The sequence below is a fragment of the Cervus elaphus genome, chromosome 20, assembly GCF_910594005.1.
Source record: "Cervus elaphus chromosome 20, mCerEla1.1, whole genome shotgun sequence".
NCBI classification, from domain to species: Eukaryota; Metazoa; Chordata; class Mammalia; order Artiodactyla; family Cervidae; genus Cervus; species Cervus elaphus.
The window spans coordinates 109,991,657-110,005,679 of record NC_057834.1 but is presented as its reverse complement, the minus strand read 5'-3'; the positions used below and the strand labels follow the sequence as shown (position 1 = coordinate 110,005,679).

Here is a 14,023-nt window from a genome sequence, read left to right as displayed (position 1 = left end):
ATTCTTTTTTTTTTTTCCAACTTGGTAATTTTCTTTTATTATGACGACTAACAAGTGGGTAGGTCTTTTTTTACATTACTTTTTTTATTGGAGTGTAGTTGCTTTACAATGCTGTGTTAGTTTCTACTGTATAGCAAAATGAATCAGCTACACATGCACATGTACCCTCTCTTTTTTGGGTTTCTTTCCCATTTAGGTTACCACAGAGTATCAAGTAGCATTCTCTCTACTAAACAGTAGCTCTTACTTATTCTTTAAGACACTAATTAAGTATCATTTTTCTCTGGTCCTTCAACCGTCTATTCTCCACACAGCAGCCAGGACGATCTTTTAAAAAGATAGCTTAGACCTTGTCACAATCTGGCTTATGCTACTTAATTTAAAAACAACAAAACAATGTTAATTCACGTTGATGAATGGCAAAAATCATCACAATATCATAAAGTAACTATCTTCTAATTAAACAAAAAATAACAACAAAACCATTGAATGCCTCACCTGTATGATCTCAGCCCTAGCAACCTCTCCAAACTCCTTCCTACGACCCTCTTCCTCCCTCATTACACTCTAACCACACTGGCCTCCTCTCTGTTTTACAAGGATGCTATCCACTGTCCTACATCAAGGACTTTGCACATGCTGTTCCTGCTTCCTGGAATGTTTCTGTATGGCCATCTGCCTCTCAACCACTAGGCCTCAACTTAGAAGTGTGGCCATGTCAAGTTATTTAGCCTGAGACTCTAGTTTTCTCATTTATAAAATCTATAATAGTTGTATCTACTTCTTAAAGATTGTCACAAATGAAATCATTCACACACTTAGAACGGACACTATGTCAGCATTGACTGCTATTTCTAATACTGTCATTGTTTCATTGTTGTCACAATGGCTCCCTAGGCTATCTGCCTGTTTCTACCTGCTTCTCCACTATATGTTATTTATACAGCATCCAGACTGATCTTCCCCAGGTAAATGTCAGCTCACTACCTGGCTTCCCAATGCATTTAGAGCAAAATCCAGACTCAGTCCATGGCTTCTAAGAATCACCTCCGCCACTGTCCTAGCACACTGTTTTAGCTCTACTCCTTGCCTTTTTGGTTCTTGAAACTCATCAGGGTGGTTCTTCCTTGAGAATGCACCCCAGTTGTCTCTCCCTTGGAACATCTTCTAGACCCTCCATGACAGGGTCCTCATCATTGAGGTCTCAGCCCAAATGTCACCGCCTCAGGAAGGCTTTTCCTGATGGTCCTCCACCTCCTTGGTTTCATTTCCAATCCCATTTTATTATCCTAATATGCTTTAATTTTTTTCTTTATAAAAGTAGACTCACAGATACAGAAAACAAACTAGTGGTTACCAGTTGTAGGGGAAGGGTCGATATATAGGTGGGGAAGAAGGAGGTACAAACTATTGGATGTAAGGTAGGCTACAATGATATACTATACAACAGAGGGAATATAGCCAATATTTGTAGTAGCTGTAAGTGGAGTGTAACCTTTAAAACTTACATATATATATTCTTCCTCATAGCATTTACCACTGTTCAAAAACTACAGCCAGATCTTATTTAACCACCGTGTCATTTCTCTGTTATCATTATTTTACTTGAGTGCCTTAGGAAAGGCATTCATTCCCTGGGATCTATTCTTCCTAGTCATAACATAGGCCCTAGACACGATCACATAATCTGCTCAACCCTAGAAGACACCTGTATTCCCCACTCTGTGAAGGGTAGAAATACCAAAACACAAACACAAAAGTATGTTCCAAAGTACTAGGTTGAAGGAGGCCATCCAGACATTGAAAACAGGCTTATATTATCTTTTAAAGACTATTGTCAAAATGCAAATCAAAATTAAATGTTTGGGAGAGAATATGGTGGACTCCTAAGATCTACCCACAGACCCTCACATGAGAGAAACATTGTACTGTCTGAATCTATTCTCCTGAAATAAAGAGCTTCTCTCTGCGTTAGTGTCTGAATCAGAGATTTCCTGACTCAGGACTATCCTCTGACTCTTCTTAATAGGAAAAAACCCATAGTTATAGCTAATGAATAAGATATTAGCCAACAGTCAACTCTGCTAAGTACTGACATAGACCCAGGGCTGATTGCTGCCCTGGGACTAACCTGCTTTGCTCACACACACAAATAGAAGCTGCTTATTCAAGAGGCATGCCAGCTAGCTTGGTTTGTGTGAAAGAGTGATGACAAAGGATAAACTCCAAAGAGTCATTTCATTAATGTGATATTAATATTCTAGAGAGAAGAAGAAAGGGAGAGGCCAAGGGCTGAAGAAACTAAGACTCATTGATCATCTTCTGTGTACTCCCGAGCTTTATATAATCTATATCATTTAGTCTTTGTGACAATCAATGAAGTAAATATTACTATGTTCACTTTAGAGATGTGCATATCAAAGCTCTGAGCTGTTCAATGACTTGTATTAGAGGCGGGGTTGAACCCGTGCTAATTTGACCCTGGGCCTGTGCTTGCTCCATTACACAATGCCGCTTATATGTAATACACAGTATAAAGGGGCTTAGAAGTAAAAATGGCTATTGTAAATGCACTGAGTTCCTAAAAAGAGGATTACAAAATATATCCACAGAGATACAGCAAAAACACAGACCCCTGTTTTGTGAATAGTGGTTAAAAACAACGAGAGTTTGAGATTAGGGAAGAACGTAGTCCTTAGATATTTTTAAAAACATCATGTAAAGAAAAAAATAAAGGGACTTCCCTGCTGATTCAGTGGTTAAGAATAACTATAGTTATAGTTAGCTATAACTAATCCTCATTAGCTATAATTATGGGTTTTTTCTTATTAAGAACAGTCAGAGGATAGTCCTGAGTCAGGGGATCTCTGATTCAGGCACTAAAACCGAGAGAAGCTCTTTATTTCAGGGGATGCAGGTTCAATACCTGGTCAGGGAACAAAGGTCCCACATGTCTCTGAGCAACTAAGCCCTCGCACCAAAACTAGAAGGTCATCCACTGAAACGAAAGATCTGCATGATGCAATGAAGATCCCATCTGCCGCAACTTAAGACCCAATGTGGCCAAATAGATAAATATTTTTTTTAAAAGAAAGGAGTAGAGACGACATCCATTGTATCAATCATAGATCTGGGATGGATGGTTGAGTGTGTAGAATAAGGAAGTCATTTCTTTTCCAGCCCAACTTCAAGGACTTTCGAATAAACAAACAAATGTGTGTGTGGGCACATTAAGACATTTTTTATACACTGCTGTATTCTCAATGTATTCTCAATATAAGAGGACTTGGCATATGGTAGATGCTCAACAAATATGTGTTAAATGAATAAAATCTGCCCCCCAAAAGAAAAACACTGAAATTTCCATGCAATAAGCTCCCCATCAAAGGATTTTTGAAGAGAATAAGGTTCTGAACATGAATCCCTGCCCTTGGTGAGAGGTTATATAACAGCTAAGCAAACTTCACTGAACACTCTCTAGACACTTGGTAAGGCACTAAACACTTTACAACTATTATTTCATTTAACCCATGCCACAACTGCATGTGTTAGGAACTATTGATATCCCATTTTACATAAGTAAAACAGAGTTTTTCAGAAGTTGAAACATTTGTCCAAGACTACATAAATGTTAAGTGGCAAGACTGAGATTAAAAGCTCAGATTTTTGTTGATATTATGCTATATGGCCTGTTGCATCAATAATTGCCAGGTCCCCTTCCAGTAATGAGATCTGACATACTCTATTTCTAATCTAATATCTTTATTGATAATTAATACCATGAACATGGAAGATGTTTTTCCCAAACAAGCAGCAGTTTCCATGGAAGTTGTATCTAAGAATGCTCAGCATCATGGCATTTACTTGTTCAAAGTAATTTCTTAGCATTACAAGATAAAATTCAAAACCCTTAGCATGGCACTTAATGTATTTCAGAATTCAATGTCATGTCTTACTTTTCCACATCAGCAACCTTCTTCTCTACCACCTTGCTTTCAATCATGTTCTAGCTCTATAGTGAATATCCATCGGTCTGTCCTTCAGTCTGTCCAACCATCCATTCTTCCATCTACCTACTATAAGTCAAGAATGTTATTATTTCTGGGAATAATACTCTACCCTCACCTACCTTAGAAAGTGAAAGTGCTAGCAGCTCAGTCATGTCTGACTCTTTGCCACCCCATGGACTATAGCCTGCCGGGCTTCTCTGTCCATGGAATTCTTCAGGCAAGAACACTGGAGTGGGTAGCCATTCCCTTTTCCAGGGGATCTTCCTGACCCAGGAGTCAAACCCAGGTCTCCTGCATTGCAGGCAGGTTCTTTACAGTCTGAGTTACAGAGTCTCACAAAAGGGAACAAATAAGTAAGCCTATGTGATCCTGACCTATCATCACAGGATACGTTTCAAGTTCTTTTTACTTCCATGAAGCCACACCTAAGTATTCTGGTCCTTCTTCATCTCTTGCCTTTCACTCTCACGACACGATGGCCCATATCATCACTGAGGTATAGCGAGTCTCATTTTAGATGAGATTAAGTTTTAAAGTCAAAGGAAACTGTTTAAAGTCAAACTGAAACTGTGCTTGTAAATCCCTTAGCAAGAAGGTGTCACTCCAGAGACTGACTACAGTTTCCCAATACTTGCCTATCACAGTAAGTTTGCCCCACCGCCCCGCATGTTGAAGAGGATGGTTAAAATGCCAGAGAAGAAGTCAGCTTAGTTCAGAGCCAAGCTGTAGAGAAAATGCATATCAAGCTGAACACTACTATACAGCACACTCATGATCACACTGAGATGCTCACAGCATTCAAGGCAGGAGGGAAGCAAGACTGACTGAGAGCCCAGCAGAAGTCCACTGTCCCCTCAAACTGCGACAATGGGGCCCGTGTTCCTAGAGTACATAGTACAGATCATCTCCTGGGCTGTCTAATCCTTTCTCTCTTTCACACAAATGCACATACAAGGCAGCTGACTTACCCTGTGTCATCACTGAACTCTTTCAAATAGGCAATTGAACTAGGGGTTCCTAAAGCACATGAATTTTACCTAGCTCCATGCAGTTTGTTCCTTGTTGAACCAGACCATCTCATCCAATCCTTGGTGTACAGAATCCTCCATTACTTGGTTCCTATCTCCCTCTAACAACACATTTCTTCCCATTCCTTACTATACTTTCTATACTCTAACTCAACTAGTTCAGTTTCCAAAAGAAGACATGATATGCCACACTTTCTGGTTCTGCTTATGATGTCTTTTCCTGTGTTTTCTGACAGATGTTTATCCTTAATACTTATTTCAAATGCTGCATCTTCACTGTTCGGTTGATTGAATTAGTGCCTCTATTCCTCATCCCTTCCTGGATCCCTGCCCAATACCATGTAAACTGTCACTGTTCTACTCTAACTCGGTATTTGCAAAATCGCCTGGATAGTCTGCAACGTATGAGCCAGTCAGTTGAGTCTAGCCCACATCAACTGAACCCGTACTCACTGTGCATACTATTGATGTTATATTGTTATTATGTAGTATTACTGTAGTAATAGCTAACTGATATGTTTTCTACAAAAACTTCCCAAGGAAAAGTGCTCTCCACATTTTTGCAACCTCTGAAACTTATAACTTTCTCTATTATAAAATGTAATACATTCTACTATTATAAACATTTAATGAGTGAATAGGTAGTATGATAATTTTTAGGTTTAGTTTTCCTTCTAAGACTGACCTTCTTGAGAACAGGAGCATCTTTGTGAAGGAATTAAGGTGATACACTTAAAACAGTTTGGGCATATCTATTAGTACAGTTATTATGGAATACTGCATGGTGGTTCCTCAAAAAATTAAAAATTGAAGTGCCATATGACCCAGAAATCCTATTCCTCAGTATACACCCAAAGGAAACGAAAACAGGATCTCAGACACCTGCACTCCTATGTAGACTGCAGTATTACTCACAATGGCCAAGATATGGAAACAACCTAAACGGCTATCAACAGATGAATGGGTAAAGAAGGTGTGAGATATATAATATATATATAATGTATATGTGTATATAGTAGATATATATGTACGTAAATGTGATAGATAACAAATGTTAAAGATATATGAATATAATATATTATAAATGTGACAATGTATATATACAAAGATATATATATATATATATACACACATATATGTGGACTATTATTCAGCCTTGAAAAAGAAGGTCATCTTGCCATTTGCAACATGGATGAACCTCAAGGGCATTATGCTAAATAAGTCAGAGAAAAGACAACTACTATGTAATATCACTTATATGTGGAATCTTAAAAGAATAAAATAACTGAACTTGTAAAAGCAGAAAGTAGAATGGCGGTTACCAGAGACTGAGGCGTGGGAAAACTAGAGATGTTAAGAGTACAAACTTGCAACATAAATTCTGGAGACTCAATGCACAACATAGGGACTATAGTAAAAGAAAAAATGCTGTATTATAAACTTGAACTTGCTGAGAGACTAGAATTTTAACTGTTTTCAAAAGAAATGATAATTATGTAAGGTAATAAAGGTCTTAGCAAGTGTACGTTAATGCTACCACAGTAACAATATTGTGAAATATGTGTACTGAACCAACATATTGTGCGTTTCGAACTTACACAATTGTACATATACATTATATCTCAGCTTAAAAAAAATAGTTTGGGAACACGTGGGTTAGAATTGTGGTTCTGCAAGTGGCAAATTTTCTGAGCCCAAGTATCTCTAGCTATAAAATGAAAACAGAGCCAGCAACTTTGCAGCCTTCTTGAGAAGAGGACATGAGAACCCCGGTATAAAGTGGTCAGCTCAACACATGACACATCAGAGGGCGCGATACACAGACTGACACTTCCATGGCAAAAGTATTACAATGAGTGCACCAAAGCCAGAAAGTCCTTTGTCCCATTACTGATTCCTAATATCATACTAGCTGCCCACAGCACTCTGTAGCCTCTAATCCGATTTGTTACTAGGAGGCTGATGTTTCAATTTACTGAGCCCAACTGTACCGTAAATAAAAGGACCTCAGAGACCCATCTTTGCAACTTAACATCAGCATGATTGTTAAATGCAGTTTATTTAATCTCTCATTTAATTGAAAGCTGCAGTCGGTTGCAGTTTGTTATCTCCTCTTCCCCCAACTCTTCTGAGAAATACAGACACCTGGCCTGTGCTTATTGCCTGCTTTGGGGCAGGCTAAGCAACCCCATTGATGGGCTGCACTGCTGCACAATTAAGAAATGGGCACTCACCTCGCTGGAGGCAGGTAGCCGCCTTCTGCAGCTTCTGCAAGAGCAAGAGGCAGGGCGAAAAAAAGACATGTTAGTAGCAGTCTGTTTAAGTGAACTATTTGCACAATGACCTGACCCCTTCCCACCACCAGAGAAAATATAGAGAGGCAGTGTACCTGTGCCCCAACCCGCCCTACCCCAGCACCCAGGGACTGTCAGGGACTGCATGCAGCGTTCACACACACTTTATGGTGCTTATTTATGACTGCAGTCTCTTTACATTAGACTTTGACTTCCTTGGGTCCCGAAACTCCTGTGGGATTTATTTCTTAATTTCTTGTTCCTTTAATTTTTTTTAAATTAAACTTTCCACTTTGAGACAATTGTAGGTTTACATGCAGTAGTAAGAAATAACACAGAGGGACCCCATATACTCTTTACCCAGTTTCCTCAATGGTATGAGACCTAGGTTGATGTTCTTGTTTCCCCTTTGCCCTGCGGATGTCCACTATCTCTAACAGCACTTCTAACTAATCTCGTTTCTATCACAGAGTCTGGCAAAGAAGAGTGCAGCTGCTCGACGCATGCTTGAGGTAATGGTAAGAGTGCCTTTACTGAGCGCTTACTGTTGTGCTGGCCACTGTTCAGTCTTCCCAGGCCTCTTCTCATTTCTCCTTACAACCATCCTACGAGAGGAGTCTTACTATCATCCCCATTTTACAGATAAGGACAATGAAGCTCAGTGGGTCCCATGACCAAACCTAAATAGCCAGTGATGGGGGAGCTGGGATTTAATAAAATTTAATAAAATGGGGAGCCCATTTTATTCCCCAAAACTTAGTCCTCTGTTCTCTGACTTTTTTCTCTTTCAGAGAGATGGTTTGAGGCCTGAATTATTTAATGTTTATAAAAATCAAACTTCACCCTCTTTGATATGGAGATAGCCATATTATCAAAGTATACTTAGAAGAGCTCGATTTCTCATTACAGAATTTCCTTTTAGGATATGACTTAATGTAACTTTTAACAGTGGTTCTCAAAGCATGGCCCCCAGACCAGCAACATCAGTGTCTCCCAGTGAATTTGTTAAAAGCGTAAATTCTCAAATGCTCCAAACCCAGACCAGACTTCCCCAATGGCTTAGTGGGTAAAGAAGCCACCTGGAATGCAGGAGACAAAGGAGATGCAGGTTTGATCCCTGGGTCGGGAAGATCCCCTGGAAGAGGAAATGGCAGCCCACTCCAATATTCTTGCCAGAGAAATCCCATGGACACAGTCTGACAGGCTACAGTCCACAGAGTTGCAGAGCCGAACATGACTGAGCGACTAAGCAGAAATCCAGACCAACTGACTCAGAACTCTGGGTTCGGACCCAGAAAGCTGTATTCTAACAAGTCCTCCAGTTGATTCTGATGCATGCCAATGTTTAAGAACCACTGAGTTAAAGAAATTTCACCCTGAGGTAGCCCACAGCAGTCAAATGAGCAATCAGCAAGCTAAGAAGAAACGAATGAAGAATTAGCTCTTTTACTGGTTAGCACGTTCACTGGTGCACGTGGCCACAGTAAGAAAAATGCTAGCACAGCACCACACATCACCCCAAAGTGTATGTTCGCCTCGTGTTTCATTAGAGCAGATGTAAGCTAAGGTGTTTACAGGGTCAGTGGGATCAGGCTACGGTGGGGGATAGGGGTGAGAAGGTTCCCTTACATAGCAGAGGGAAACACAGAAGAGCACAGAAAGAAGGCTGCCCACCAAGGATGCTGCAGTTTATGGAACGGAGGATAGTGGGGGCAGGGTGGGGGCCCTTCAATTCATTCCTGAACACCAATCACAGTGGCCCAGGAGACTCCCATCATGATCCCAGGTCAAGTTCACACTGAGTTTCCTCTCTCCACTCCCTCCCCCTCTCCTACTCCTCTTGGTTGTGTTGACAACACAGGCTTTGTAGGAAAACAAAGACTCCCTGCCTCCCTCTTCAGCTACTTTTCTTTTTCTTCCTCTTGGACAGATTCCCAGTGATCAAACGCAAAGCTCTCAGGGGAAGCAGGCTGGCCCAGGAGCGATAAGGGGCCAATTCCCACAGATTTGTCATTTCACGGGCAAGCTGCCACAGCCTCTATTTGAGAATAAGCAGTGATGGATGTCCAGCCCCACAGAAAAGCAGTTTGGCACCATCCCCTGGGAGTTGATGCAGCGGGGGGAGGTGACGGGGAGATGGGGGCACGGGAGCCATGACTCCCCTTGGGGGGCTGTGCACAGGCCCTGTGTGTTTTCTTACCTTCCCCATCGGGCTTGGAAAGAGCAGCTGCCTGCCTCTGGAAGGCCTGGAGGGTCACAACTGGGGGCCTTGGCGGCTTTGGGGGAGGAGGACCCAGGGACTCGACGGAAGGCAGTGGCTTGATATTGGGAAGTTGTGGATGCCTGACATCTGACTGTTCCTCTGGGGACAAAGAGTCCAAAATATAGGTTATTGTTTCCATCTCATGGTTGGCCTCAGTCTCACTCCCCTCCCACCTATTCTCCACCCAGTAGCCAGAGTGTCCTGATCAACATGTGAACCCAAGCTTGCCACCATCCCAGCTGCCCAGAGGATGAAGCTCGATCTCCTCAGCTGTTGTCCACTCGCTCCATCCTCTGGTGTTAAAACACCACACAGCCTCAGTCTACACTTTTTTTTCTTACCACATTTTACCATCCTGCTTCCCCAATCTTCAGTCCCAACATCTTTCGCTCACACCACTGGCTTCTCAGTTTTCCAGATTTCATAAATGTTTTTTGCAGTTTTTTTTTTCTCCTTTTTAATTTTATTTTTATTCTATTTTTAATTCACTTTTTTATTTGAAGTATAGTTATTTTACAAAGTTTTATGGCATAGTGAGTCATATGTTTGTGTGTGCGTGTATATGTATATAAAGTTGTGTTCATTTCAGGTACACAGCAAGATGACTCAGTTTTTATATGTATATAAGATCCTTTTCTGATTCCTTTTTAGGTTATTACAAGTCCAGATTTGATTTCAAAAGCTTTAAATAGCTCTCAAATATCCAAGATTTTGTTTATGCCACCTGATGCGAAGGGCTGACTCATTTGAAAAGACCCTGATGCTGGGAAAGATTGAGGGCAGGAGGAGAAGGGGACGACAGAGGATGAGATGGTTGGATGGCATCACCGATTCAATGGACATGGGTTTGGGTGGACTTCGGGAGTTGGTGATGGACAGGGAAGCCTGGCGTGCTGTGGTTCATGGTGTCGCAAAGAGTTGGACACGACTGAGCAACTGAACTGAACTGAACTGTTCATGCCATTCTTGTTCTGGTATGCTGTTCCCTTACTCCTTCCTTGGTGAACTTTGACTCATTCTTTAAGACCCTTCTCCAATGATACCTGTCCAGATTTCTACCAGGAAACCAGCTCATAATCAACCACTCTTTGTTCAGTATCACCTAGCACACTGTTACCACCTCTCCATCAGTGCTATGACATATGAGCAGGGCTGGTCTATCTTCCCACTGAATGTAGGTTCCTAGAGGGAAGGAACTAGGCCCTAGTGATCTCCTCTCAGTGCCAAGCACAGGACCAGCATCAGGAGAAATGCACAGTGACAGTGGACAGATGGACAATGACAATGACTGTTTCCTGAAAGCATTCTTCAAGCGCTCATGATGGGCAAATAATATGGGGGACATGAAGAGGAGTAACAACTGGTCTCTTGATTTCCAGGACTCCAACATCTAGAACAGGTTTCAAGGCTGGCTTTGTGGTACCTGGGCACCTGTGGATTCTACATCCTGTAATTTTCCAGGATAGTCCCAATTTTATGTATCTTATTCTTCTGCACTGATGAGCCAACCAACAGAAATTCCAACATTATATATAAATATTGCATATGTTTTTTACACTGAAAACAGCACAAAATCTTATATTATTCAAGTGCCTTGACTTTTGGTTGACATAATACAGTGGCTGGCCACATGGTAAAACTAGAGAAAGTTGGCTAGTGTTTTACAAAAACATGAGTGCAACCTCCTCAAAGCCCTGCTATCCTCTGCAGTCGAGGAGGGCGGGGGTGTGTCTTTCTAGCCCTACTAGCAAGGGTTACATAGTTAGGGCCAAAGTTCCTTTCTTTTAAGACTTGAATTATAAGCTTCGAAGTCAGAGATTTTAGTCTTTATCAAATAATAGAGAAGACAGTAAAAGTGAAAGATCAGTTACTTACTAACTGGGCTCCTAATTTTTATCAGGCACTGTGCCAAGCAATTTACACAGGTTATCCCATTTGATCCTCCCAACAGCTCTGTCAGGTAGGTTATCTAGACCTTTCTTTCCTCCCTTCTCTCCTTGCTCCCCTTCATACTTTCTTCCTCCCTATCCCTTCATCAACAATTATTTACTATATTCCAAGCATTGTTCCAGGGGCTGGAACTAGAGTTAAGGATAAGAAAAGATAGAGTTCTGCCCTCAAGAATTTTCATTCCAATAGGAGGAGGCTGATGATAAACATGCAAACAAATAAACAGATAAGAAAACCATAATAGGGCAGTGGTGGGGAACAAATAAGGATTTGGGGATTAACATGTACACATTACTATACATAAAATAGATAACCAACAAGGACCTACTGAAAAGCACAGGGAATTAAACTCAGTATCTTGTATTAACCTATACAGGAAAAGAACCTAAAAGAGAATAGAAGCATATATATACATATATATGTATAACTGAATCATTTGCTGTACATCTGAAACTAACACAACATTGTAAATCAACTATGCTTCAATTTTTAAAAAGTAGAAAAAGAAAATCACAGCAATCTATTAATTCTATAAAGGAAATAAAACAGGATGATATGAAAGAATGTGAATTCTTGGTGGTGAGGTAATGGACTTTAGATAGAGATCTTTGGCTAGGGAAGGCTTATCTGGGAAAGTGTCATTTGAACTTAGACCTGAAGGTAACAAAGGAAAGATCGAAGCTAAGTATTGTATAGGAAGAGGGAACAGAAATCCTAAGGTCCTGAGTCGTAGTGAAGTCTGTTCACAAAACAGCAAGGAAATCCAGGATGTTGTCTATAGGCTAGTGAGCCTGGGAAGGACAGCAGGAAGTAAGTCAGAGACATAAGCAGGGACCAACAGAAGCAGAGCCATGAAGTCAGTAGTAAGTAGTTTAAATGCTATTCTGAGTGAAAGAGAAACCAAATAGGATTGTAAGCAAGAGAGCCAGCCAGCCAGCCAGCCATTTATTTAAAAAAAATACTTTCCTGAGAACTCATTGAAACTGGCCTTGTTCTTTTAGGTTCTGGGGATACAATGGTAAAGAAGACAGTTTTTATTCTCACTTCACTTATACTTTACTGAGATAAACAAATACATAAGAAACTAGATAGGGGTAAGTGAGAGAACACGAAAGCAATGTAAGAAAAAGACTGCTGGAGGTGGGTGGCTATTTCAGATAGAGTGATCCACAAGGTCCACACACAGCAGGAGGTACTGAGCAGAGACCTTGATAAAATGAAGGAGTGAGATGTCAAAGTCCTACAGGAAAAGTGTTCCAGACAGAGAGAGCAGCAAGCACTAAGGCTCTGGGGTGGAACTAGCTTGGTATATCCAAGAAATAGAAAGAAGGTCAATGTGGTGAGAGAGGAGAGAGTAGGAGATGTCGGCAAGGAGCAAACTGTATGAGCCACAGTAAGACAGCTAAAGCTGAAATGAGCAGGGGAGTGATATGACTGGGTTAATGCTTTAGAGCATCACTGTACCTGCGAGGAGGAGCATAGAATACAAGAGGGCAAGGCTGTGAAAGCAGGGGGACCAGCTGGACCTTGCAGTGGTCCAAGCAAAGGATGGTCCATAGTGGTGTAGACTTGAGCAGAAGGCGGAAATGGAAGCAAGTCAGGAGATTCCGAATGTATTTTGGTGACGGAGCCAAGAACTTGCTGCAAACAATAATTAATTATAAACAAAGAGGCAGGGAGGTGGGGTGGGTGAGGGGAATAGAATATGATTCCTAGATTTTTGGCCTGAGCAAATAGGAGGGTGGTTGTGCTACGTACTAAGACAAGGAATACTGGCAATGGATCGATTGATAGGAAAGGAAACCAGGCTTTGTGAAGTTAAGCAGACTGCCCCAGTTCAGGCATCTTGTAAGAAGTAGAGCTGAAGGATTCAAATCCGGGTTTGTCCCACCTGTCTCTCCGTATAATTCCAGGAGATTAATCACTTAATCCAGGCCTGAAATTATAATCTAGCAGATGGGCTTAGAATATCTGTGCTACTGTTTATAATAGCCAGGACATGGAAGCAACCTAGATGCCCATCAGCAGATGAATGGATAAGGAAGCTGTGGTACATATACACCATGGAATATTACTCAGCCATTAAAAAGAATTCATTTGAACCAGTCCTAATGAGATGGATGAAGCTGGAGCCCATTATACAGAGTGAAGTAAGCCAGAAAGATAAAGAACATTACAGCATACTAACACATATATATGGAATTTAGAAAGGTGATAACGATAACCCTATATGCAAAACAGAAAAAGAGACACAGAAATACAGAACAGACTTTTGAACTCTGTGGGAGAATGTGAGGGTGGGATATTTCAAAAGAACAGCATGTATACTATCTATGGTGAAACAGATCACCAGCCCAGGTGGGATGCATGAGACAAGTGCTCCGGCCTGGTGCAATGGGAAGACCCAGAGGAATCGGGTGGAGAGGGAGGTGGGAGGGGGGATCGGGATTGGGAATACATGTAAATCCATGGCTGATT

General features: G+C 41.2%; 1 protein-coding gene across 1 annotated transcript in view; it reads right to left on the bottom strand.

Annotated features, from left to right (window-relative positions):
• FYB2 (FYN binding protein 2) overlaps positions 1 to 14,023 on the bottom strand; it is a 127,928-nt gene that overhangs the window by 61,474 nt on the left and 52,431 nt on the right. Inside the window, exons 4-5 of the mRNA XM_043876370.1 lie at positions 9,533 to 9,694; positions 7,273 to 7,306 (exon numbers count right to left, since the gene is read on the bottom strand). Coding sequence (XP_043732305.1) covers positions 7,273 to 7,306; positions 9,533 to 9,694 — 196 coding nt within the window. The remainder of the gene's footprint in view (positions 1 to 7,272; positions 7,307 to 9,532; positions 9,695 to 14,023) is intronic.